General features: G+C 48.7%; 3 protein-coding genes across 3 annotated transcripts in view; 2 read left to right on the top strand and 1 right to left on the bottom strand.

Annotated features, from left to right (window-relative positions):
- Positions 1 to 23,342, bottom strand: part of LOC126184910 (uncharacterized) — a 703,300-nt gene that overhangs the window by 78,925 nt on the left and 601,033 nt on the right. Inside the window, exon 4 of the mRNA XM_049927572.1 lies at positions 12,231 to 12,338. Within this exon, the coding sequence (XP_049783529.1) occupies positions 12,232 to 12,338 (107 nt within the window). The 3' untranslated portion in view covers position 12,231. The remainder of the gene's footprint in view (positions 1 to 12,230; positions 12,339 to 23,342) is intronic.
- Positions 4,620 to 6,446, top strand: LOC126184249 (LWamide neuropeptides-like). Its single transcript, XM_049926617.1, has one exon. The coding sequence runs from the start codon at positions 4,620 to 4,622 to the stop codon at positions 6,444 to 6,446; it is 1,827 nt and encodes a 608-aa protein (XP_049782574.1).
- LOC126184248 (cyclic nucleotide-gated cation channel beta-1-like) lies at positions 6,493 to 7,653 on the top strand. The gene has a single exon (XM_049926616.1). It carries the CDS (start codon positions 6,493 to 6,495, stop codon positions 7,651 to 7,653), a length of 1,161 nt encoding a protein of 386 aa, XP_049782573.1.

Here is a 23,342-nt window from a genome sequence, read left to right as displayed (position 1 = left end):
GCCATGCTCGTTTTGGCTGTAATTGCTACATAGAGCAAGTTCCTGCTGAGTACAGCTAGCGCGACGTGTTCCAGCGTTAACATCAAGCGCCGGCATGTCGGCGTGGAACGTAAATGCAAAGAAGGCAGTGAGACGATGTCAGCCAATAGTACACTGACTAGGACCACACCACGACAAAAGCGGTCTCTACCTGAAGGGAATGTAAGTGCTGCTCCAGCTAGCCTCGGCCGCTCGAGACGACGCTCTGGAAGAGCCGCACTAGAGGACGAGCCGTCATCCTAACTGTTTCGCTGAGACTTGTGATCGATATCAATTGCTTGCGTGGAAATTGTATATAGCGAAGGACATTTATTATTTGCATGTCGCCAGTTTGTTGCCACACTTCGTTGTGAAAACGGCTAAGTTAAGTATTGTCAATTCAATTATTGTAATAAATTCCGTTAATATGATTTGTTCGTATATTGTCGAGCTATCCGAAAAAACAGCTTCCTAGGCACCCTATATTACGAGTGGGCAGGATCTTACACGACATGCTATCCTTTTACGTACATATTATTCTGACCCACATGTCACCCCATTACGCTTACCACTGCGGTTGCTACCGCAATATTTCGCTACTTTCCTATTACTTGTTACTAATTTCACTGAAAACTAGGTAGTGCCACTACATAGCGAATAACATTACAGAATCAACTGTTAAAATAAATGAAAAATATTACTTAAAGACGCCTGTTTAAAAATGCAACTGAGAGAATCATCACACGCAATGCATACTACACAGCTGAAGATTACTTAGAGGATTTGCATAGTCTGTAGTGATCGAAGGGAATTACTACTACATCTTGTCACATTTCCAAACCTAGTCACTGTTTACCGCCTTCACAAGAAGCTCTGGCCGATGAAGAGCGTTACTGTATTTTATGTTAGTTACTACTTGAAACAAATCGTGTCTAAACGAAGGAACATTCTACAATAGCGAACAACTGAATGGGGCATTGCAGCTATTGAGACAATGACCAGATATTCGGGAGGATAGAGTTTCTCTATCTGGCTTTCCTGATTTGAGTTTTCCGTGGTTTTCCTAGATCACTATGGAAAATACCAGGATAGTTCCTTAATCAGGCCATGGCCTACCACGCGTCCTATCCTCGCAAAATGGTTCAAATGGCTCTGAGCACTAGGGGACTTAACTTCTGAGGTCATCAGTCCCCTAGAACTTAGAACTACTTAAACCTAACTAACCTAAGGACATCACACACATCCATGCCCGAGGCAGGATTCGAACCTGCGACCGTAGCGGTCGCGCGGTTCCAGACTGTAGCGCCTAGAACCGCTCGGCCACTCCCGCCGGCCTATCCTCGCAATTCACGTGTTCTGTGTGTTGTATATTTTGAGGTATTTATTTGAATTACCTAGACAATGCCTGTATCACTGTGAGATAGTCCTCCAGTGAATAATAATGACCCTGTCTATGCTCCTGTTGCTGCTGCTGCTGATTATGACTATAATGATAGTACGAATGTGGTGGAAAGTGGACATTGTTTAATCAGCTGATAAGTGTGGTTTGGAATTATTGCAGGACGCGTGCTATGTCTCGTCATTACGTTCGTTTGAAGTTCATTGTTACTCTAAGATATTGTAGTGTTCTGACATGCTGAATGAAAAGATTTTCTACGTTAAATTAAAAATTAGGTAGTGGTACTTCCTATGGTTACTGCTAAAGCTTTAACGGGAATGGTTTAGAGGTACCAAACATTGCACGGTAGAGTGAAGCTATTGCACCAGACTTTAAAGATTGCTGGGTATTGTGGAGCGCCAGCAAGGAATAAGAAAAGGAAGATTATGTAGTAATGCTTCGTCAACGGCGATATAGCGGGAGACTATTTCTAGCTCAACTGTACAAAAGTAGAGAACGCACTGTCATCGTTGTATGTAAGTGTATCCTTATATATCGTTAACCAGACTGGGATTTGAATTAAACTTCTCCCTGACCCTGACCCTGACCCCGTCCCCGTACCCGTACCCTCCTCCTCCCTCCATACTTCTTCTTCCCTCCTCTTTTGGTACAGGAAACCATTAGTCAAAGATGAATATTTCGGGTAGCATGAAGGCTTGAATAAGCAGTGATTTCGAGAGCCGTGTTTTTAAACTGTATATTTTTCATAACAGCCGGCCGGAGTGGCCTTTCGGTTCTAGGCGCTACAGTCTGGAGCCGAGCGACCGCTACGGTCGCAGGTTCGAATCCTGCCTCGGGCATGGATGTGTGTGTTGTCCTTAGGTTAGTTAGGTTTAATTAGTTCTAAGTTCTAGGCAACTGATGACCTAAGAAGTTAAGTCGCATAGTGCTCAGAACCATTTTTGTTTCATAACAAACAACTTCATGCTGTAGGGACATTGACAGAACTACATTAAAACACAACATACAACAATCTGCGGTGTAATCACGATGTAGCCTAACACTGCATACAGTTAATGATTATCTGCCGAAAGTAGATTATTGCTTCTTACAAGTTCTTACAGATATGTTATTAACGTGTGGTGCTGCATGATATAACACCCAGAAAGCAGGGAGAATATACAGATAACAGTTTTGCAACAAGTGTTATTCTAATTGGGTGACATTTATCGCTGTGTCTAGTAACGTACGAGAAACTGGGTCGTTGAGGTCACAGGAACGTGATGAACGTTTTGACAGCTAATTGACTGCACAATAGCATTTGAGGAGATGGTACTGGATCGTGTGGGAGAACATTTGTCAATAAGTACTCGTAAAAATGTTCATTTCGAGGAATGAGCTGTGGATTGTACAGGTGGAACAATTCTACCATACACATGACAATCATAATCAAGAATGTCATTAAATGTCGAGCACAGCGTTCAGTTACGTCAATGCATTACGTTCTTCTAACAACATAGAGACACTACTACGATTTCCAATAGTTGCGATGAGCAAAAGTTGCCGCTATGAAGTGTACTTCATACACATTGTAAGAACCACTTCATTCATTCCAAAAAAAAAAAAAAAAAAAAAAACTCCCCCCCCCCTCTCTCTCTCTCTCTCTCTCTCTCTCTCTCTCTCTCTCTCTCTCTCTCTCTCGCACACACGCGCGCACACACACACACACACACACACACACACACACACACACGAGACATTGGGGGGGGGGGGGAGAGTACGAGACATGGGGGGGGGGGTAGTGAGACCGAGACATTGGGGGGGGGGGGGAGAGAGAACGAGACATTGAGGGGGGGAGGGAGAGAGAACGAGACATTGAGGGGGGGGAAGAAGAGAGAACGAGACATTGAGGGGGGGGGAGGCAGAGAGAAAGAGACATTGTGGGGGGAAGGGAGAGAGAACGAGTCATTGTGGGGGGAAGGGAGAGAGAACGAGTCATTGTGGGGGGAAGGGAGAGAGAACGAGTCATTGTGGGGGGAAGGGAGAGAGAACGAGTCATTGTGGGGGGAAGGGAGAGAGAACGAGTCATTGTGGGGGGAAGGGAGAGAGAACGAGTCATTGTGGGGGGAAGGGAGAGAGAACGAGTCATTGTGGGGGGAAGGGAGAGAGAACGAGTCATTGTGGGGGGAAGGGAGAGAGAACGAGTCATTGTGGGGGGAAGGGAGAGAGAACGAGTCATTGTGGGGGGAAGGGAGAGAGAACGAGTCATTGTGGGGGGAAGGGAGAGAGAACGAGTCATTGTGGGGGGAAGGGAGAGAGAACGAGTCATTGTGGGGGGGGGAGGGAGAGAGAACGAGTCATTGTGGGGGGAAGGGAGAGAGAACGAGTCATTGTGGGGGGAAGGGAGAGAGAACGAGTCATTGTGGGGGGAAGGGAGAGAGAACGAGTCATTGTGGGGGGAAGGGAGAGAGAACGAGTCATTGTGGGGGGAAGGGAGAGAGAACGAGTCATTGTGGGGGGAAGGGAGAGAGAACGAGTCATTGTGGGGGGAAGGGAGAGAGAACGAGTCATTGTGGGGGGAAGGGAGAGAGAACGAGTCATTGTGGGGGGAAGGGAGAGAGAACGAGTCATTGTGGGGGGAAGGGAGAGAGAACGAGTCATTGTGGGGGGAAGGGAGAGAGAACGAGTCATTGTGGGGGGAAGGGAGAGAGAACGAGTCATTGTGGGGGGAAGGGAGAGAGAACGAGTCATTGTGGGGGGAAGGGAGAGAGAACGAGTCATTGTGGGGGGAAGGGAGAGAGAACGAGTCATTGTGGGGGGAAGGGTGAGAGAACGAGTCATTGTGGGGGGAAGGGTGAGAGAACGAGTCATTGTGGGGGGAAGGGAGAGAGAACGAGTCATTGTGGGGGGAAGGGTGAGAGAACGAGTCATTGTGGGGGGAAGGGAGAGAGAACGAGTCATTGTGGGGGGAAGGGAGAGAGAACGAGTCATTGTGGGGGGAAGGGAGAGAGAACGAGTCATTGTGGGGGGAAGGGAGAGAGAACGAGTCATTGTGGGGGGAAGGGAGAGAGAACGAGTCATTGTGGGGGGGGGGAGAGAGAACGAGACATTGGGGGGGGGAGAGAGAGAACGAGACATTGGGGGGGGGGAGAGAGAGAACGAGACATTGGGGGGGGGGGAGGGAGAGAGAACGAGACATTGGGGGTGAGGGAGAACGAGACATATGGGGGGGGGCGAACGAGACAACCAACAGTTGGGGGCGAACGAGACAACCAACAGTTGGGGGCGAACGAGACAACCAACAGTTGGGGGCGAACGAGACAACCAACAGTTGGGGGCGAACGAGACAACCAACAGTTGGGGGCGAACGAGACAACCAACAGTTGGGGGCGAACGAGACAACCAACAGTTGGGGGCGAACGAGACAACCAACAGTTGGGGGCGAACGAGACAACCAACAGTTGGGGGCGAACGAGACAACCAACAGTTGGGGGCGAACGAGACAACCAACAGTTGGGGGCGAACGAGACAACCAACAGTTGGGGGCGAACGAGACAACCAACAGTTGGGGGCGAACGAGACAACCAACAGTTGGGGGCGAACGAGACAACCAACAGTTGGGGGCGAACGAGACAACCAACAGTTGGGGGCGAACGAGACAACCAACAGTTGGGGGCGAACGAGACAACCAACAGTTGGGGGCGAACGAGACAACCAACAGTTGGGGGCGAACGAGACAACCAACAGTTGGGGGCGAACGAGACAACCAACAGTTGGGGGCGAACGAGACAACCAACAGTTGGGGGCGAACGAGACAACCAACAGTTGGGGGCGAACGAGACAACCAACAGTTGGGGGCGAACGAGACAACCAACAGTTGGGGGCGAACGAGACAACCAACAGTTGGGGGCGAACGAGACAACCAACAGTTGGGGGCGAACGAGACAACCAACAGTTGGGGGCGAACGAGACAACCAACAGTTGGGGGCGAACGAGACAACCAACAGTTGGGGGCGAACGAGACAACCAACAGTTGGGGGCGAACGAGACAACCAACAGTTGGGGGCGAACGAGACAACCAACAGTTGGGGGCGAACGAGACAACCAACAGTTGGGGGCGAACGAGACAACCAACAGTTGGGGGCGAACGAGACAACCAACAGTTGGGGGCGAACGAGACAACCAACAGTTGGGGGCGAACGAGACAACCAACAGTTGGGGGCGAACGAGACAACCAACAGTTGGGGGCGAACGAGACAACCAACAGTTGGGGGCGAACGAGACAACCAACAGTTGGGGGCGAACGAGACAACCAACAGTTGGGGGCGAACGAGACAACCAACAGTTGGGGGCGAACGAGACAACCAACAGTTGGGGGCGAACGAGACAACCAACAGTTGGGGGCGAACGAGACAACCAACAGTTGGGGGCGAACGAGACAACCAACAGTTGGGGGCGAACGAGACAACCAACAGTTGGGGGCGAACGAGACAACCAACAGTTGGGGGCGAACGAGACAACCAACAGTTGGGGGCGAACGAGACAACCAACAGTTGGGGGAGAACGAGACAACCAAAAGGGGGGGAGAACGAGACAACCAAAAGGGGGGGAGAACGAGACAACCAAAAGGGGGGGAGAACGAGACAACCAACAGTGGGGGGAGAACGAGACAACCAACAGTGGGGGGAGAACGAGACAACCAACAGTGGGGGGAGAACGAGACAACCAACAGTGGGGGGAGAACGAGACAACCAACAGTGGGGGGAGAACGAGACAACCAACAGTGGGGGGAGAACGAGACAACCAACAGTGGGGGGAGAACGAGACAACCAACAGTTGGGGGCGAACGAGACAACCAACATTTGGGGGCGAACGAGACAACCAACATTTGGGGGCGAACGAGACAACCAACATTTGGGGGCGAACGAGACAACCAACATTTGGGGGCGAACGAGACAACAGGGGGTGGGGAGAACGAGACAACCAAAAGGGGGGGATAACGAGACAACCAAAAGGGGGGGATAACGAGACAACCAAAAGGGGGGGATAACGAGACAACCAAAAGGGGGGGATAACGAGACAACCAAAACGGGGGGATGACGAGACAACCAAGAGGGGCGGGAGAACGAGACAACCAAGAGGGGCGGGAGAACGAGACAACCAAGAGGGGCGGGAGAACGAGACAACCAAGAGGGGCGGGAGAACGAGACAACCAAGAGGGGCGGGAGAACGAGACAACCAAGAGGGGCGGGAGAACGAGACAACCAAGAGGGGCGGGAGAACGAGACAACCAAGAGGGGCGGGAGAACGAGACAACCAAGAGGGGCGGGAGAACGAGACAACCAAGAGGGGCGGGAGAACGAGACAACCAAGAGGGGCGGGAGAACGAGACAACCAAGAGGGGCGGGAGAACGAGACAACCAAGAGGGGCGGGAGAACGAGACAACCAAGAGGGGCGGGAGAACGAGACAACCAAGAGGGGCGGGAGAACGAGACAACCAAGAGGGGCGGGAGAACGAGACAACCAAGAGGGGCGGGAGAACGAGACAACCAAGAGGGGCGGGAGAACGAGACAACCAAGAGGGGCGGGAGAACGAGACAACCAAGAGGGGCGGGAGAACGAGACAACCAAGAGGGGCGGGAGAACGAGACAACCAAGAGGGGCGGGAGAACGAGACAACCAAGAGGGGCGGGAGAACGAGACAACCAAGAGGGGCGGGAGAACGAGACAACCAAGAGGGGCGGGAGAACGAGACAACCAAGAGGGGCGGGAGAACGAGACAACCAAGAGGGGCGGGAGAACGAGACAACCAAGAGGGGCGGGAGAACGAGACAACCAAGAGGGGCGGGAGAACGAGACAACCAAGAGGGGCGGGAGAACGAGACAACCAAGAGGGGCGGGAGAACGAGTCAACCAAGAGGGGCGGGAGAACGAGTCAACCAAGAGGGGCGGGAGAACGAGTCAACCAAGAGGGGCGGGAGAACGAGTCAACCAAGAGGGGCGGGAGAACGAGACAACCAAGAGGGGCGGGAGAACGAGACAACCAAGAGGGGCGGGAGAACGAGACAACCAAGAGGGGCGGGAGAACGAGACAACCAAGAGGGGCGGGAGAACGAGACAACCAAGAGGGGCGGGAGAACGAGACAACCAAGAGGGGCGGGAGAACGAGACAACCAAGAGGGGCGGGAGAACGAGACAACCAAGAGGGGCGGGAGAACGAGACAACCAAGAGGGGCGGGAGAACGAGACAACCTAGAGGGGCGGGAGAACGAGACAACCAAGAGGGGCGGGAGAACGAGACAACCAACAGGGGGGGAGAACGAGACAACCAACAGGGGGGGGAGAACGAGACAACCATCAGGGGGGGAGAACGAGACAACCATCAGGGGGGGAGAACGAGACAACCAACAGGGGGGGAGAACGAGACAACCAACAGGGGGGGAGAACGAGACAACCAACAGGGGGGGAGAACGAGACAACCAACAGGGGGGGAGAACGAGACAACCAACAGGGGGGGAGAACGAGACAACCAACAGGGGGGGAGAACGAGACAACCAACAGGGGGGGAGAACGAGACAACCAACAGGGGGGGAGAACGAGACAACCAACAGGGGGGGAGAACGAGACAACCAACAGGGGGGGGGGGAGAACGGACAAGGGAAACGCTACCGTTTTGTTGAACATGCACGATTACATTCAAAAGGTGCAGTGTCTACTTCCTGATTCGTCGTATCGCAAAATCGGTACTGACCCTACTAAGAGCGTTGAGAGAAAGACAAGTAACCTCCTGAAGAAAAGTTCGTTGTCACAGGAGACTAAGAGTCTTACTTCTTACTGTGCTGTACCACCTAGATTATATGGCCTCCCTAAGGTCCATAAAGAGGCTGTTCCGTTGAGGCCTATTGTTTCTAATATTGGAGCGCCGACATATCGTGTAACTAAACATCTTGCTAGTTTGTTGAGCCCACTAGTAGGTAGGTGTGAACACCGCATTAAGAACTCTGCAGATTTCTTACGTCGATTGCAGTGATTGCGTTTCAATTACTGATATTTTAGTCAGTTTTGATGTGGTTTCTCTTTTCACTCGCGTTCCTCTCTCTGATTCGTGGCAGCTAATTGAGGTTAAGTTTGGTGTAGAGTTAACAAATTTGTTTCGACATGTGCTGACTTCCACTTACTTTTTATTCAATGGTCAGTACTACGAACAGACTGATGGAGTTGCAATGGGAAGCCCGTTGTCACCTATTGTGGCCAGTTGTTTATGGAGGACTTTGAGGAACGTGCACTGTAGACAGCGACCTGGAAACCTGCGTGTTTTTTTCAGACATGTAGACGATACTTTTGTTGTTTGACCTCATGGTAGTGAGAATTTAAACCGGTTTTTGGAACATCTGAATTCAATCCACCCGAATATTCAGTTCACTATGGAAGTGGAAAAGAATGGATGCCTTCCCTTCCTTGATGTGTTTGTCAAAAGGAAGACTGATGGTACGTTGGGACGTTCTGTTTATGGGAAGCCTACCCACACAGACTTGTATCTGCGAACTGATAGTTGTCACCATCCAGCTCAGCGTGAAGGAGTACTTCGCACCTTAGTTCACAGGGCCCACGTCATCTCAGAACCTGAAAGTTTGGCGGCTAAGCTATCACATCTCTAAGTCACCTTTCGTCAGAATGGTTATAGCGAGAGGCAGAGCAAACGTGCGTTGCGCCATCAGCCTTCTGTGCAACGGGTGAGTGACGATAGCAACGAAGTGGCACCTAAGTCTACGGCCTATCTGCCTTACGCAGGAAGCATTTTCAACAGGATTGGCCGTATTTTGCGGACATATGATGTGAAATGTGTTTTTCGACCACCTTCTAACATTAAGGCCCTGTTGGCGTCCGTAAGAGATGATCTTGGTTTGCGTAAGGCTGGGGTCTATCGTATTCATGCAGTTGTGGCATGTCATATATTGGTCAGACAGTCAGGACTGTGGAAGACCGGTGTATTGAACATCAGCGTCACACATGCTTAAAAAAGCCGAGCAAATCCTCTATTGCAGAACATTGCCTTGACACCGGTCATCCTATGGAATACAACAACACGGTGATTCTGGCTTGCACGTCCAGCTATCGGGATAGTGTTATTAAGGAAGCTGTTGAAATCAAACTATCAAGCAACTTTATTAACAGAGATGGTGGATTTTGTTTAAATGCTGCTTGAAATCCGGCGCTCTCTCTGTCTCATCAAAAAACATAGGGACAGAATTAGTGCTACCTCACCTGTTGATTAATAGTAACTATCGATATTTCTGATGTTGGTTATCTTTGTTTGTGTTGACACTTGTTCTGTGTGTGGTGTCTTCCTTGTTTCTCCTCTGTGAACCAAGGTATTAAATTTCCTTGCACAATTCTTCTTCCTTGCAATTGTGCCTTAATGGCAGGGAGTGCTCCTGTCGAAATATCGGTGGTGTTCGACGACGTCACCCGGCAGCAAACCCGTAAGTTATTTTAACAGTACAATTATTACGTAGCAATTCGAAAGGAAACATGATGGAACATCCATCTGTCACTTAAGCTCATTTGTTTGTATTAAAACTTGAACACTGTGTGTTCACATTATTCCAAAACAAAAAAGAATCCAGCCTACTGTACGTACAGAACCATACTGATGCATTAAAACAGCGGCTCAATGTGGTGACCACCAACTTTGTACCTATGAAACAAGTTCTGGTATACATTTTCTATTCATCTGGCGTGTCTTCAATTACTAGTACACCAGCCATAACTCGTGCCAGCAGATCTTACTCTGTCTCTACAGGAGTCTCGTAACTTAAACTTTGCATACTACCCCACAAGAAGCAGTCCATATGAGTTAAATCCTGCGATCGCGAAGGCTACACGACTGGACCACCTGCGCCTGTCTTTCACCATATCTTCTGCTGAGATGTCTCCAAACTTCACGTGCTGAGTTGGTCCACAACCATGCTGAAACTACATTTCCTGACGGGCATTCAGTGGCACAGCTTCCAAGAACAGGTCCAATATATTTTTTAGGAAGATAAAGTACGCAGGACCAGTTAGGTTGAGTGGAAGGAGATATGGCCCAATCAGATGATCGTCCAGAATACCTGCCCATACGTTAATACCGAACCTGTGCTGAAGTCCCTGAACATGCGTGGCGTTAGGGTTTTCGCATCTCCAGATATGGCTGTTTCGCGATTCAGAACACAGTTCCTAGTGAACTCATATTCCTCTGTTAACAGAACGCGACGTAGAAACAGGGGTGTGTCGACGTAGCCGTGCAGGAACCACGTGCAGTAGGCAACGTCTTGTGGAAAATCGCCTGATTCCACAGTGCGTACTCTTTGTACGAGCCGTATTCGGAAAGTAAGGTCCGATTGTGCGCAAAATGGAAGCCACTTTTAAAATCCGATGTAACTTTGCACAGATGTGTTGCGCAATGTAATTAGTGTGCCTGTCGATCACTTCGAGTTGCTCTTTTCAGTTTAGAGCGCAAAGTGATCACGTAGAAATGCCTAAAACAACAGTGTCTCCCGCCAAATATCTGGATCTGGTGAGAGATTCCGCCTGAATTTACGCAGCCCACAAAACATACATGTCATGTGTTTCTTTCTTCAAGACAATTTTCAGCCGCTTTCTGCAGAGGTAATGAAGACGCTCCTGAAGCGTTTTCAATGAGAAGTGTTTGATCACTCATAATACAACCCTTAATTGGCTCTCTCCGTTGTTCATCTCTGCTCGCATAAAACCTCTGGCTACAAAGACAACATTTTGGCACAAACAACGGAAGGCAGACCAGCGTTGAGAATTGGCGGCAAGCACAGGCGGCTGCTTTCTGTGATGAGGGTACTGGAAAGTTTGTACAACGGCACGACAGATATGTAAGTCGAAGCGGCTACTATTTAGAGAGGTAGCTGGAAGGCGTAGCTAACTGTTGCGAATAAAAAATTTCCAATTTTCACTGTAGTTTTCACTTCGCGACCGATCGGACCTTACTTTCCAAACAGCCCTCGTAAGTGGTACGGACGTAATTGCTGTTCACGCAGAACGTCCCAGACTATACTGTTACTAACACCTATTGCACAGGCAATTATTCGAGTACTCAATGACGGGTTCTCTTGAGCGCGATGCAATACATCTGCAAATTCCGGAGTCCGTCGTTGCCGTGGAACAACACAGTCCGTCCTCAACACGGTGATGATAGATGTTCCCCTGAGCCGCTGCTTAATCTAGGCGGATGGTTTATGTGGTAGCGTGCTACGTTCGTTGCGGGAAAGGTTTTTGATACAGCCGAGTAGCAGCTTTTCTGTTACCTGAGCATCGCCATACACAAGGTGCATGTCTGTGTATTTTGAAAACGTGCTCCGAACCATTTTTACTGTATCGGAGACCCACAGGCTTTGAATAGGTCTCGCAGCACGGCAGACAAATGACATCAGACGATCGTCTGACGTAGTACACATCATCCTGCCTTCCCTACTACATAACAGGGCAAGCAACACAGACTTTTCTCTTTCCGTCGGCAGACCTGGACGCGTTACACATCTGAACTGAAACCGTCGTAGGACGGCACGGTAAGGTAAGGTACGGTACGGTACGTTTTCCGGGCAAGGGTTTCCGATCAAAATATTACTACTCGCTCCCATCTACAAGTCCTATAACACTGTTTCGTGAATGTCCGATCTCTCTGTATTTATTACGATTAAACTCATGCTTGATTGAAGAGTCCATGTCTTACCGTTTGTGTTAAGGTCTGCTTTGACCTCGCTCACCTACCACTTCTCTAGACAGCTTAGGTTGTTAGGTATAAGATTTTATGTTACTTACTTCATCGTCTAGCAGCCGCCTGCCGATTGCGTGCCCTAGCCCTAGGGCGTCTCAAGTTGAGGAAGTACTGCAGGTCTGAAGCATCGAGTTTTATCTCGTCACACGTGCCTGCAACAGGTAATAGGGTAAACTTCAACATCTCCATAGGCATTCTACATATAATTACTTCGTTAAGTCAGCTGGTTAATCTAGTTACCTTGGGACTTATAATTATTTACCGCATTTGTTTGTAAGAGCAGTATTTGAAAATTGAGATAGCATGTAACTGTACTATTTACATTGTTTCTAAACCCAATAGTATAAGTTCAGCCACGCAATATAAAAATCGCTTACTGCACTTGAAAACAATTTATTTCAATTAATTAACCTGTTGGTAGAAATCTTGTTTTTTAGTATCTCATAAAAGGAATCCTTTAGCTTAATTATTCACCTATGCAGGGCAAAGAGCACAGTAGTTCAAGGTGAATCTAAAATGTTTGCTAAATGAACTAATATCTAAATGAAAAGATCTCAATATATGTGTATGTGTACAGAAACACATTGAGGAACACCGCAAAGCGTAGACAAAATTACGCTCAAGAACATGTTTTAGATGAGAGTGTGGATACCCGTATCAGCTCACCAAAGTCACTAATTGGTTGGTTGGATGATTTAAAGGGGGGGGGGGGGGAAGAGGAGAGACCAAACTGCTAGGTCATCGGTCCCTCGTTACGATTAAAATAATTCCACAAGGGTGGGAGTAAAATAATCGCGACAAACAAAAGGAGAAACAAAATGGCTCTGAGCACTATGCGACTAACCTTCTGAGGTCATCAGTCGCCTAGAACTTAGAACTAATTAAACCTAACTAACCCAAGGACATCACACACTTCCATGCCCGAAGCAGGATTCGAACCTACGACCGTAGCAGCCGCGTGGTTCCGGACTGAAGCGCCTAGAACCACTCGGCCACCGCGGCCGGCCAAAAGGAGAAAACTACAAGAATGACAGGAGGACAACAAACACTAAAATGGACAAAATCGGACGAGAAAACCGCAGAGACACGGAAGAAACATGTAGAAGAGATCAAAACAAGAGAGTAAACCACCATTTCTCGCAGACCATGAGAATAAGGAGAAGCCAGCCACTCTAACACATTAAAGCCTCCACCGTAAAAGCACTAGGGTGGAGGACATGCGCTAAAACTTAGATCAAATGATAAAACCCACCCTCACGAATACAACGTAAAACTAAAGCTGCTGTTGAGGCATTGTCGTCCAACAGCAAAGGTTTGGTGCTGGGAAAGTTAGAAGTCCACCGTAGAGCGGCTAAAAGTAAGCGGTCCAGCAAGAGGTGAACGACTGTCATTTGTGAGCCACAGCGACACCGAGATGTGTCCTCGCGACGGAGAAGATAGCCATGCGTTAGCCACGTATCGGCAACGCGGACCTGGCAGAGGACAACTGATTCCCTGGGACTTGACCGCATGGAAGACTTCCTCACATTCGTATTATCCTTAATGACACGCAGTTTGTTGCGCGTACTGTTATGCCATTCCATCTCCCAAAGCCGAAAAACGCTGCGGAGTATGAACACAGGTCAGTTTCGGAGATGCCGATCTCCAGAAGCGGTTTACGCGTAGCCTGTTTGGCCAGCCGGTCAGCAACTTCGTTGCCTAGGATTCTCACGTGTCCTGGGGTCCACACAAACACCACTGAACGACCGGACCGTTCCAGGGCATAGATGGCTTCCTGAATGGACGCTACCGAAGGATGCCGAGGGTACCACGCAGGGTAGCGGGCAGCACTTCAGTCATCTGGCAAAGAGTGATGTTCAATATGTCCTCCATGAACATACGAGACGATTACGTGACCATCAGCAATCAAGCCGTCGGCGTAAACCATTTCATGGCCACGGTACATGTCTACATCTACATCTACATCCATATTCCGCAAGCCACCTGACGGTGTGTGGCGGAGGGTACCTTGAGTACCTCTATCGGTTCTCCTTCTATTCCAGTCTCGTATTGTTCGTGGAAAGAAGGATTGTCGGTATGCCTCTGTGTGGGCTCTAATCTCTTCCGATTTTATCCTCATAGTCTCTTCGCGAGATATACGTAGGAGGGAGCAATATACAGCTTGACTCGTCGGTGAAGATATGTTCTCGAAACTTCAACAAAAGCCCGTACCGAGCTACTGAGCGTCTCTCCTGCAGAGTCTTCCTCTGGAGTTTATTTATCATCTCCGTAACGCTTTCGCGTATACTAAATGATCCTGTAACGAAGCGCGCTGCTCTCCGTTGGATCTTCTCTATCTCTTCTATCAACCCTATCTGGTCCGGATCGAGAATAGAAAGGAAGTAACAGATGAGAGCTGCAGGGTTAACGGAAGCCTTAGGGCCATGAGAAAGGTACAGAAGAATCTTCGGCCTAGGTGTACACCATGGAGGTGTACGTGAATGGACTTCGAGGAGAGCTGGTAACGGGGAGGACTCCAGTTCAGACAGAAGAGACCGGATACAAACGCAATCTAAAGCCCTGACGTTGGCCGCAAATGCGGGGAGATGAACCAGCGTGGTTCGGAAAAGGAGACGGTAATTCGGATGCACAGGACAACTATGAACGTGTGCAACGTAACTGGCGTGCAGTTGTGCACGCCTGACCTTCAGTGGAGAGGCTCTGGTCCTCACGAGGACACTGGTCACCGGACTCTTTCTGAAAGCTCCCGTCGCTAGGGGAACGCCACAATAGTGCACTGGGTAGAGTAAACGCAACGCTGATGGCGCAGCCGAACCGTAAACCAGAGTTCCATATTCAAAGCGGGATTGAACAATGGCTCTGTAGAGCTGCAGCACCGTAGAGCGATCTGCACCCCAGTTGGTGTTGCTCAGGCAGCAGGGAGCATTGAGGTGCTGCCAGCATTTCCACTTAAGCTGACGAAGGTGAGGTAGCCAAGTCAATCAGGAGCCGAAAGCCAGTCCCAAGAATCGATGTGTCTCCACTACAGTGAGTGGATCGTCAGTAAGGTAAAGTTCTGGTCGGTTTCCCCCGTCCGAGATTCGAGTCCTCCATCGGGCAGGAGTTTGTTTGTTGTCCTTAGCGTAAGTTAGTTTAAGTTAAATTAGGTAGTGCGTAAGTTTAGGGCTCAATGACATCAGCAGTTTGGTCCCATATGACCGTACCACAAATTTCCAAAGTTCTGGTTGAGGATGAACTGTGCGTCGCCGACAGAAATGCATGACACACGGTTTCGCCGCTGAAAACCGAAAGCCGTGAGCCGTGAGCCAGAGCCCATGACTGCACTTTGTGAATGGCTCCCTGTAAGTGCTGCCCAGCAACACCAGTACTGGAGGAGCAGTACGAAATGCACAAGTCATCCGCATACAGAGAAGGTGAGACCGACGGCCCTGCAGCTGATGCTAGACCGTTAATAGCCACTAAAAACAGACACTCAATATGGAGCCCCACGGAAAGTATGAAGTGACAGGAAATTCTGGATGAAAATCGGGAGCGGGCCCCAAAGACCTCACTCATATAGTCTGTCAAAAATACGACGTTTCCAGGTCGTGTCGTATGCTTTACGGAAGTGAAAAATAACGGCAACCACATGTTGGCGTCTGGAAAAGGCTGTTCTGATGGCAGACTCGAGGGACACAAGGTTATCAGTGGTAGAGCGACCGTGCCGGAAGCCGCCCTGACATGGAGCCAGTAGGCCACGTGACTCCAGGACCAGCCCAATCGCCGACACACCATACGTTCCAGCAGCATACAGAGAAAGTTGCTGAGGCTGATGGGCCGGTAGCTATCCACGTCAAGCGGGTTTTGACCTGGTTTGAGCACCGAAATGATGCTGCTCACGTGCCACTGCGATGGAAAGGCGCCATCGCACCAGATCCGGTTGAAGATCACGAGGAGATATCGCTTGTAGTAAGACGAGATATGTTTAATCATATGACTGTGGATCCGATCCGGCCCAGGAGCTGTGTCGGCGCAATGTGCAAGGGCGCTGAGGAGCTCCCACTCTCTAAATGGGGCAGGGTTCACTGTGTCGTGTAATGAAAGAGAGTACTTTCCTTTCCATCCGCCGTTTGTGGGAGCGAAATGCTGGGGGGGGGGGGGGGGGGCGGGGGGTAGTTCTCCGATGCAGAGGCGCGAGCATAGTGCTCAGCGAAGTGATCGGCAATCGCGTTTGCGTCGGTAGATAACACGCCATTTATCTTATCACTGGGAACGCCTGTTAGGGTCTGGTACATAACAAGACGAGAAGACGTCTGATCTTCGTCCAGTCTTGGGAAGATGACTTATGGCACCCAATAGTCGACACGTACTTCTGCCAATAGTCCTGTTCCCGACGTTTTACAAGTTGACGGACGCGGGCACGGGGCTGCTTAAAGGCTATTACGTGCTCTGGGGAAGGGTGCTGCTTATTTCACTGTAGAGCTCACTGACGCTCTTTAATTGCCTCAGCGACTTCCACGACCACCAAGGGACTGTCTTTCGCCGGGGGCACCTTAAGAACGAGGGATTGCGTTTTCCGCCGCAGAAACGATCGTTTTAGTTACCTGCTCAACGACAACATCGATGGCACCATGAGGGGGAGATTCGACGGTGACAACAGAGGTGAAGGCTTCCAAGTCTGCCTTGTTTAAAGACCATCTGGATAGGCGTCCGTGGGCATGACGCCGGGGAAGTGACAGGAAGATGGCGAAGTGGTCACTACCACACAGGTCGTCATGTGCTCTCCAGTGGATAGATGGGAGAAGACCACGACTGCAAACTGTGAGATGAATGGCCGAATATGTACCATGTGCCACACTGAAATGTGTGGGGGCACCTGTATTTAAGAGGCACAGGTCGAGTTGTGACAGTAAATTTTCGACCTCCCTACCTCGGCCAGTAAGCATGGCGCCATCCCACCAGAGCCAATGCGCCTTAAAATCTCCTGGAAGTAGGAAAGGCTTAGGGAGTTGATCAATCAGTGCAGCCAATACGTTAAGGGGTACTGCACCAGCTGGAGAAAGATATACATTGCAGACAGTTATTTCCTATGTCCTCCTTATCCTGACAGACACAGCTTCAAGAGTGGTTTGAAGGGGTAGAGGTTCACCACCTGCTGAGTTCAGGACATCGGCGCAAACTCCACCTGACACTGTTATAGTCACTACGGTTCCTGTAATATCCCATATAGTCGCGGAGTGGAGGGGTCCGCATTGCTGGGAACCAGGTTTTCTGGAGGGCAATGCCGAAAGCAGGTGTAAAGCTTAAGAGTTGCTGTAGCTCAGCCAGGTTGTGGAAAAAAAACCGCCGCAATTCCACTGGAGGATTGCACGATCGTGAGACTGGGAAGGCAAGAAACACTCAATTAAGAAGTCTACACCTCCAGGTCACCTCCTGCCACCACATGAGTACCTGTGCGATCGAAATCCTTTGTTTCTGAGTGCCCAGCGAGATCTATGTCTTCAGCAGACGCCACAATCTCCACCTCATCCTCAGACATAGTGCTCATAGGTATCGGTGGTGTGGGTGCCACCGCAGTGCCTTGGTTCTTGAGGGTCTTTTCCTTTTTAGATTTCTTTTGCTGCTCCTTAAGTTTGTATGGCTGGGAGGGCTTCACTGATTCAGTCTCAGGGACTGAGGAGGACCAAGAAGCCATACGACCAGCTATCTGTGGTTGCTTCAGCTACTGGCATGTGTCAATTTGGCCACTGGTAGGAACCTGGGAAGGGAGTGATCCAAGGGATACTTTCTTCTGCTAAAAGGGCAGGTTATCAAGGTTTGAGTGAATTTGAACACGGTGTTACAGTCGGCACATGAGAAATGGGACACGGCTTCTCCAAGGAGCGATGAAGTGGGTATTTCCCCATACAAATAATTCAAGGGTGTACCGTGAATATCAGGAATCCAGTAAAACACCGTATCTCCGACATTGCTGCGGCCGGAAAAAGATCCTGCAAGAACTGGAGCAACAACCATTGGAGAGAATAGTTCAACGTGATAGAAGTGTAACCGTTTTGCAGATTGCTGCGGATTTCAACGCTGCGCCATCTTCAAGTGTCAACGAAACATCATCGATATGGGCTTTCGGAGCTGAAGACCCACTCGTGTGACCTTGATGACTGCACGACAACGCTTTATGCCTCGCCTGGGCTCGTCAACTCCGACATTGGACTGGCGATGACTGGAAACATGTTGCCTGGTCGGACGAGTCTCGTTTCAAATTGCTTCGAGTGGATGGACGTGTACGGCTATGGAGACAACCTCATGATTCTATAGGTCCTGCCTGTCAGCAGGTGACTGTTCAAGCTGGTGGATGCTCTGTAATGGTGTGGGGCGTGTGCTGTTTGAATGATATGGGACCCCTGATACGTCTAGATACGACTCTGACAGGTGACATGTACATAAGCATCCTGTCTGATCTTCATCCATTCATGTCCATTGTGCATTCCGAAGGACTTGGATAATTACAGCAGGGCAATGCGACACCCCACATGTCCATAACTGCTACAGAGTGGCTCCAGGAACACTCATCAGAGTGAACACTTCCGCTGGCCACTAAACTACCAGGACATGAACATTATTGACCCTATATGGGATGCTTTGCAACGTGCTGTTCAGAAGAGATATCTACCCTGTCGTACTCTTACGGATTTATGGACAGCCCTGGCAGACGGCGTGGAACGGTATTCCGCCAGAGGCAGAGAATCCTGATCTATAGGTTGTTTAGGGGCAGCTCCTGCCGCCAGTGATTGGGTGGTTGATCGGCCACCAGCAGTGCGTCTCAGTGACACGAAAGATGGCTGAAGGCAGCTACCACTGGGTGGCACTGTAGGAGAGACATGCCATGGCGGAGAGAAGGAGAGGAACTTTGTTTCATATGAGCCTTCTTAGAAGCAGGATGTTGAGATGAGGGAGGAGTCAACGGTTGTGTGGTCTGGGTACGTAAAAAATCGTAATGAGTCGATTCTTTTTTGGAAGTCCGGCGTCCGATCTTGGGGTCCGTGATTTAGCAGTAGCCGATGAAGCTTGAGCCTTAGAGTGATTGGGTGATAGTGGGAAGCTGTAACTGGTGATCTTTGAGCTGGCCGATCTGACGAGCGAGGCGCTAAAGTTGAGGTCGCAAGTCTGCATGACTACCTCATTATCAGGTCGAGGAGAAGCGAGGACAGTGCTGTATTTATCCGCTGGGAGCACAGTAGATTTTCTACTGGTGAAGAACCTAGGAGCAGCAAACGTAGACACTTTTTCATTCACTCAGATTTCCAGAATAATTCGTTCATCTTTAAAAATAGGACAATTTATAGAGGAGGCAGCGTGATCGCCTATACAGATGATGCAGCGAAGCGATGTGGGTGGACAATCACCCTGATGGGCATCCATGCCACAGGTAATGCATACGGCCATATTGGAACACGACTGGCTGGTATGATTAATCCTCTGACACTGACAGCAGCGTAGGGTTGAGGATGTAAGAGCGAACTGAAATTATCTCATATCCCACTTTAATATTTGAAGGAAGCTGAACACTGTCAAACTTCAAGAAGAAAGTGCGGGTCGGTACCAATTTCTTTTCAACCCTTTCCATTACTCGATGTACAGCCGTTACTCTCTGGTCACACAGGTAACTTTGAATGATCTCATTTGATAATCCCTGGAGTGATCGTTTATAAACCACCCCGTGCGATGTGTTTAACGAACGCTGCACTTCCATTAAGACAGCGAAGGTCTGTAGCAGTGCAGTTCGAAGCAATTTTTGTGCCTGGAGGGCAATGTCTGTCTGTAACAACAAGGTGCCATTTCGTAACTGAGTAAGACTTTGCAGGACCTGCAATTGCGTCGACACTTTTCTTAATAATAAAAGGGTTTACTGTTGAGCAGTCTTGGCCTTCATCAGACCGAGGCGTTACCCCGTCACTGGCTAAGCGTGGGAACGTTTGGGTCAGCCTTCAGACACGTACAGGGAGGAAAGAAAGAGAAAGGGAGGAACAAAGAAAAGAAAAGAAGAGTTCTCAAACGCTGCAATGCAGAAGAAGGTAAAAAGGTTGGCTCTGAGCACTATGGGACTCAACATCTTAGGTCATAAGTCCCCTAGAACTTAGAACTACTTAAACCTAACTAACCTAAGGACATCACACACACCCATACCCGAGGCAGGATTCGAACCTGCGACCATAGCAGTCCCGCGGTTCCGGACTGCAGCGCCAGAACCGCTAGACCAAAGGTAAAAAGAAGAGACAAGGGAAAGAAGGACAAAGTAAGGACAGAGACTTTCCATTATAGAGACAAAACAAGAGAACCACGTCATACATTCACAAATGTCCGTCTCAGGACATAGGCACAAAACATACTCCCGAAGAGAAGTAGAATGGGAAGGGATGGGGCGAGGGGCAGGGGGGGGGGGGGGAATCGAGGACAGGGAGGGATGTGGAAAGGAAAGGTATGTAACCCAGAAAGGAAGGAGAGCTGCACTAGCTTGGGGTCTCGCGCTCGCCATGCACGTATCCGCAAAAAAAGTTCATATCAGTATCAATGTGTGTGTGTGTGTGTGTGTGTGTGTGTGACCGTATTATATGTAGCCACATAACATGAAGTTCCACACAAGGCAGCAATCGCTTTCATTTTCAAAACGGATAAATCCTGAGTTCCAAATGTTTTAATTACTCTGGAACTAGGAATCGGCTTTTGAAGAATGAAACGTCGTTGGGTTCGTCTTTTTTTCGAACTACGATACGAGCTGTGAAGATTACTACAGTTCCTAAAAAAAGTTCATATCAGTATCAATGAAATTAATATAACTATGAAAAGTGACCATACGTTATTTAGTACTACTGTCTCACAATTTACCTAGGTGATAACACAATTATGCCTCAAAAGTTTCATGAAATATCTTAGATGAACAGCTTAGCTTAATCACACTATACATTTGAGAATTCTGGCCTGATACTGCTCAGGCCTCAAGTTATCCTTGATATTGACGATAGGTGGGCCATCCGTATATGACATTGGACGAAAACATTACCTCCCTGGTTTAAATGTCCGACTGCATGCCGGAGACTGAGTCGTACGTGGTCGCCCTTACAGTATTTTTATACGTTCATCTAGTATGATCCCGTTTCCGCTCCATGTTATCTCTTACCCACCTCCTCTGCGCACCACAGTGTTGGGAGTTAGAAATGCTGTTCACAATGGACGCCTGAAGCACAAATCGATGGTTGGGAAACGATTGCGTACAGCCTGGGTATACACAGCCCTCCCAGCTCCCTCCAAGAAGCAGCACGTTGCTCTGTTGCATACCCCTTGAGGTATGTAGGAGCCACACTGGCAGTAATCATCTAGTGTTGTCGACTGAGTGATCATTATAAGGCAGATCAACAATTTTTTGTTTAACTACGATAGCGGTTGAATTCTCTAACGTCAGGATGTTGTATTTTGGCATGTTCTTGACCTCACAGCCCTTATTGCCATCAAGTGACACTGTGTGCACAAAGAATCAATGATCCTTCGAGGCATACTGACAGACTGGACTGTGCATATAGGCAGCGAAGCCCGATTCACTATGGGAGGAGGAAGAGGGAGACGCGGGGAGGGGCAGACAGGGGTGATGTGGGAGGGTGAGAGGGGGGGGGGGGAAGGGAGAGTAAGAGATGCCTTTCCTGGCTACACCACTTTCTCCATCGTGGACGGATTGTGTGTACTTTCAACTAACAGCAAACTGTCTGTAAAACAACTCTAAAACAGATGTGCGATTGACAGTGTCCTCAAAACGCTTAGAATACTACCCTTCTATTTCTTTCAAGGCCGCAGTGAATTCTTCAGACCTTGCATTTTTTAACGTGAGTGAGCTTAGGAAAATGGGCTGCGTTTGATAGAATTTGTCCCTTCAACACTATTTTCTTTTCAAATGTATTCCTGTCAAATCAGAAAGAATTTATTTCTTTTCCTTCAGTGTCTTACTGTCGGCAGTGTGCAGTCAAGTCTACTCGAAACGCGAGATGTACAATCCATTCTGAATGTCAATTTTCGTTTCTGCACTAATTTTTCCTTCATAAATTCAACATCAGTGAGTTTTAAATAGAGTAATTTATCTAGGCATGCCCCTTGACTTAACCACCATAGTTTGCATTGACAAACAGGCTGGTTATAATTAGACTTTCGCTACTGGAGAGGACCTCCCATGAGAAACCAGTGATCGAGAGAAAATGAAACTTCGTGGAAACATTTGTAAGGACATGCACAAGACAAATAACGAACAAACCATTGGACAAGCACTTTTATTTGACATGAGAGGGGAACATTTGGTATCTGCGTACCATGTTTACGTCCCAGGTTACAAACGTTCCTTAACGTGACGACCATCCTCATCCATGACAGCCTGGAACGGCACTAGAGATACCATTTCACAACTGTTCATAGCAATTTTCGGGCATTGAACATGGATTGTTCCGCTATCATGACAGCTCGTGCACTGCTTTGATATCGCACAATGTGACCAGCGTTCTCAGGTCTTCAAACCTGTTGCTGAAAGAGAATCTCATCGTATTCCTCTAATACGTCGATACTCGTGCAGAGCAGAAGCACTATTATTGTTGTTTTGATGAAACAGGTTTACAAACAAGGCTTGGTCACCTTTTCCAGGCCTATGTCGACTGTCAGCAACTGTAGTGCATACTGACGCTTGTGTTTACACCCTACGTGGCAGAACAGGTACCCTCATATAACGGCATGTGGTGACATTAACACTACTAACAATGCAAATCCTGCAGTGCACCGTCTGAACATCATTTCTATTAGGTTGGGTACCCATACGGTAAATAGTTTACTGTCTACATTAGTTCAATAGCAAAAGTTTAATTTCAACAATCGCGTATACATATACATTTAACGGAACACTGTTCCAGTTGATAGTGGCATAATGCGTGTTACTTCAGAAATTTTAATATTTGTACCACCAACTTCTCCACGTGTGCCATGCCTGAAAATTTGCCACGAAGTGCTTCTTGATGTAGAAAACAACGAATCTCGTCTGACGATCTTATATATTTGCTCTTTCGTTGTCTACTAGATCATTAAATTCTTTCTGCATGGTGTTATAACGTCGTTTCATATAAAATTTGCAGTACCCATCGATTATATAACTG

Source organism: Schistocerca cancellata, chromosome 4, assembly GCF_023864275.1.
Source record: "Schistocerca cancellata isolate TAMUIC-IGC-003103 chromosome 4, iqSchCanc2.1, whole genome shotgun sequence".
Classification (NCBI taxonomy): domain Eukaryota; kingdom Metazoa; phylum Arthropoda; class Insecta; order Orthoptera; family Acrididae; genus Schistocerca; species Schistocerca cancellata.
Note: the sequence above shows the minus strand (reverse complement) of the source record. Positions and strands in the feature narration are given on the sequence as shown.

Excerpts from the sequence above, each read along its gene's own strand:
- LOC126184248 (XM_049926616.1), top strand. The coding sequence starts at position 6,493 with ATGACGAGACAACCAAGAGGGGCGGGAGAACGAGACAACCAAGAGGGG.
- LOC126184249 (XM_049926617.1), top strand. The coding sequence starts at position 4,620 with ATGGGGGGGGGCGAACGAGACAACCAACAGTTGGGGGCGAACGAGACA.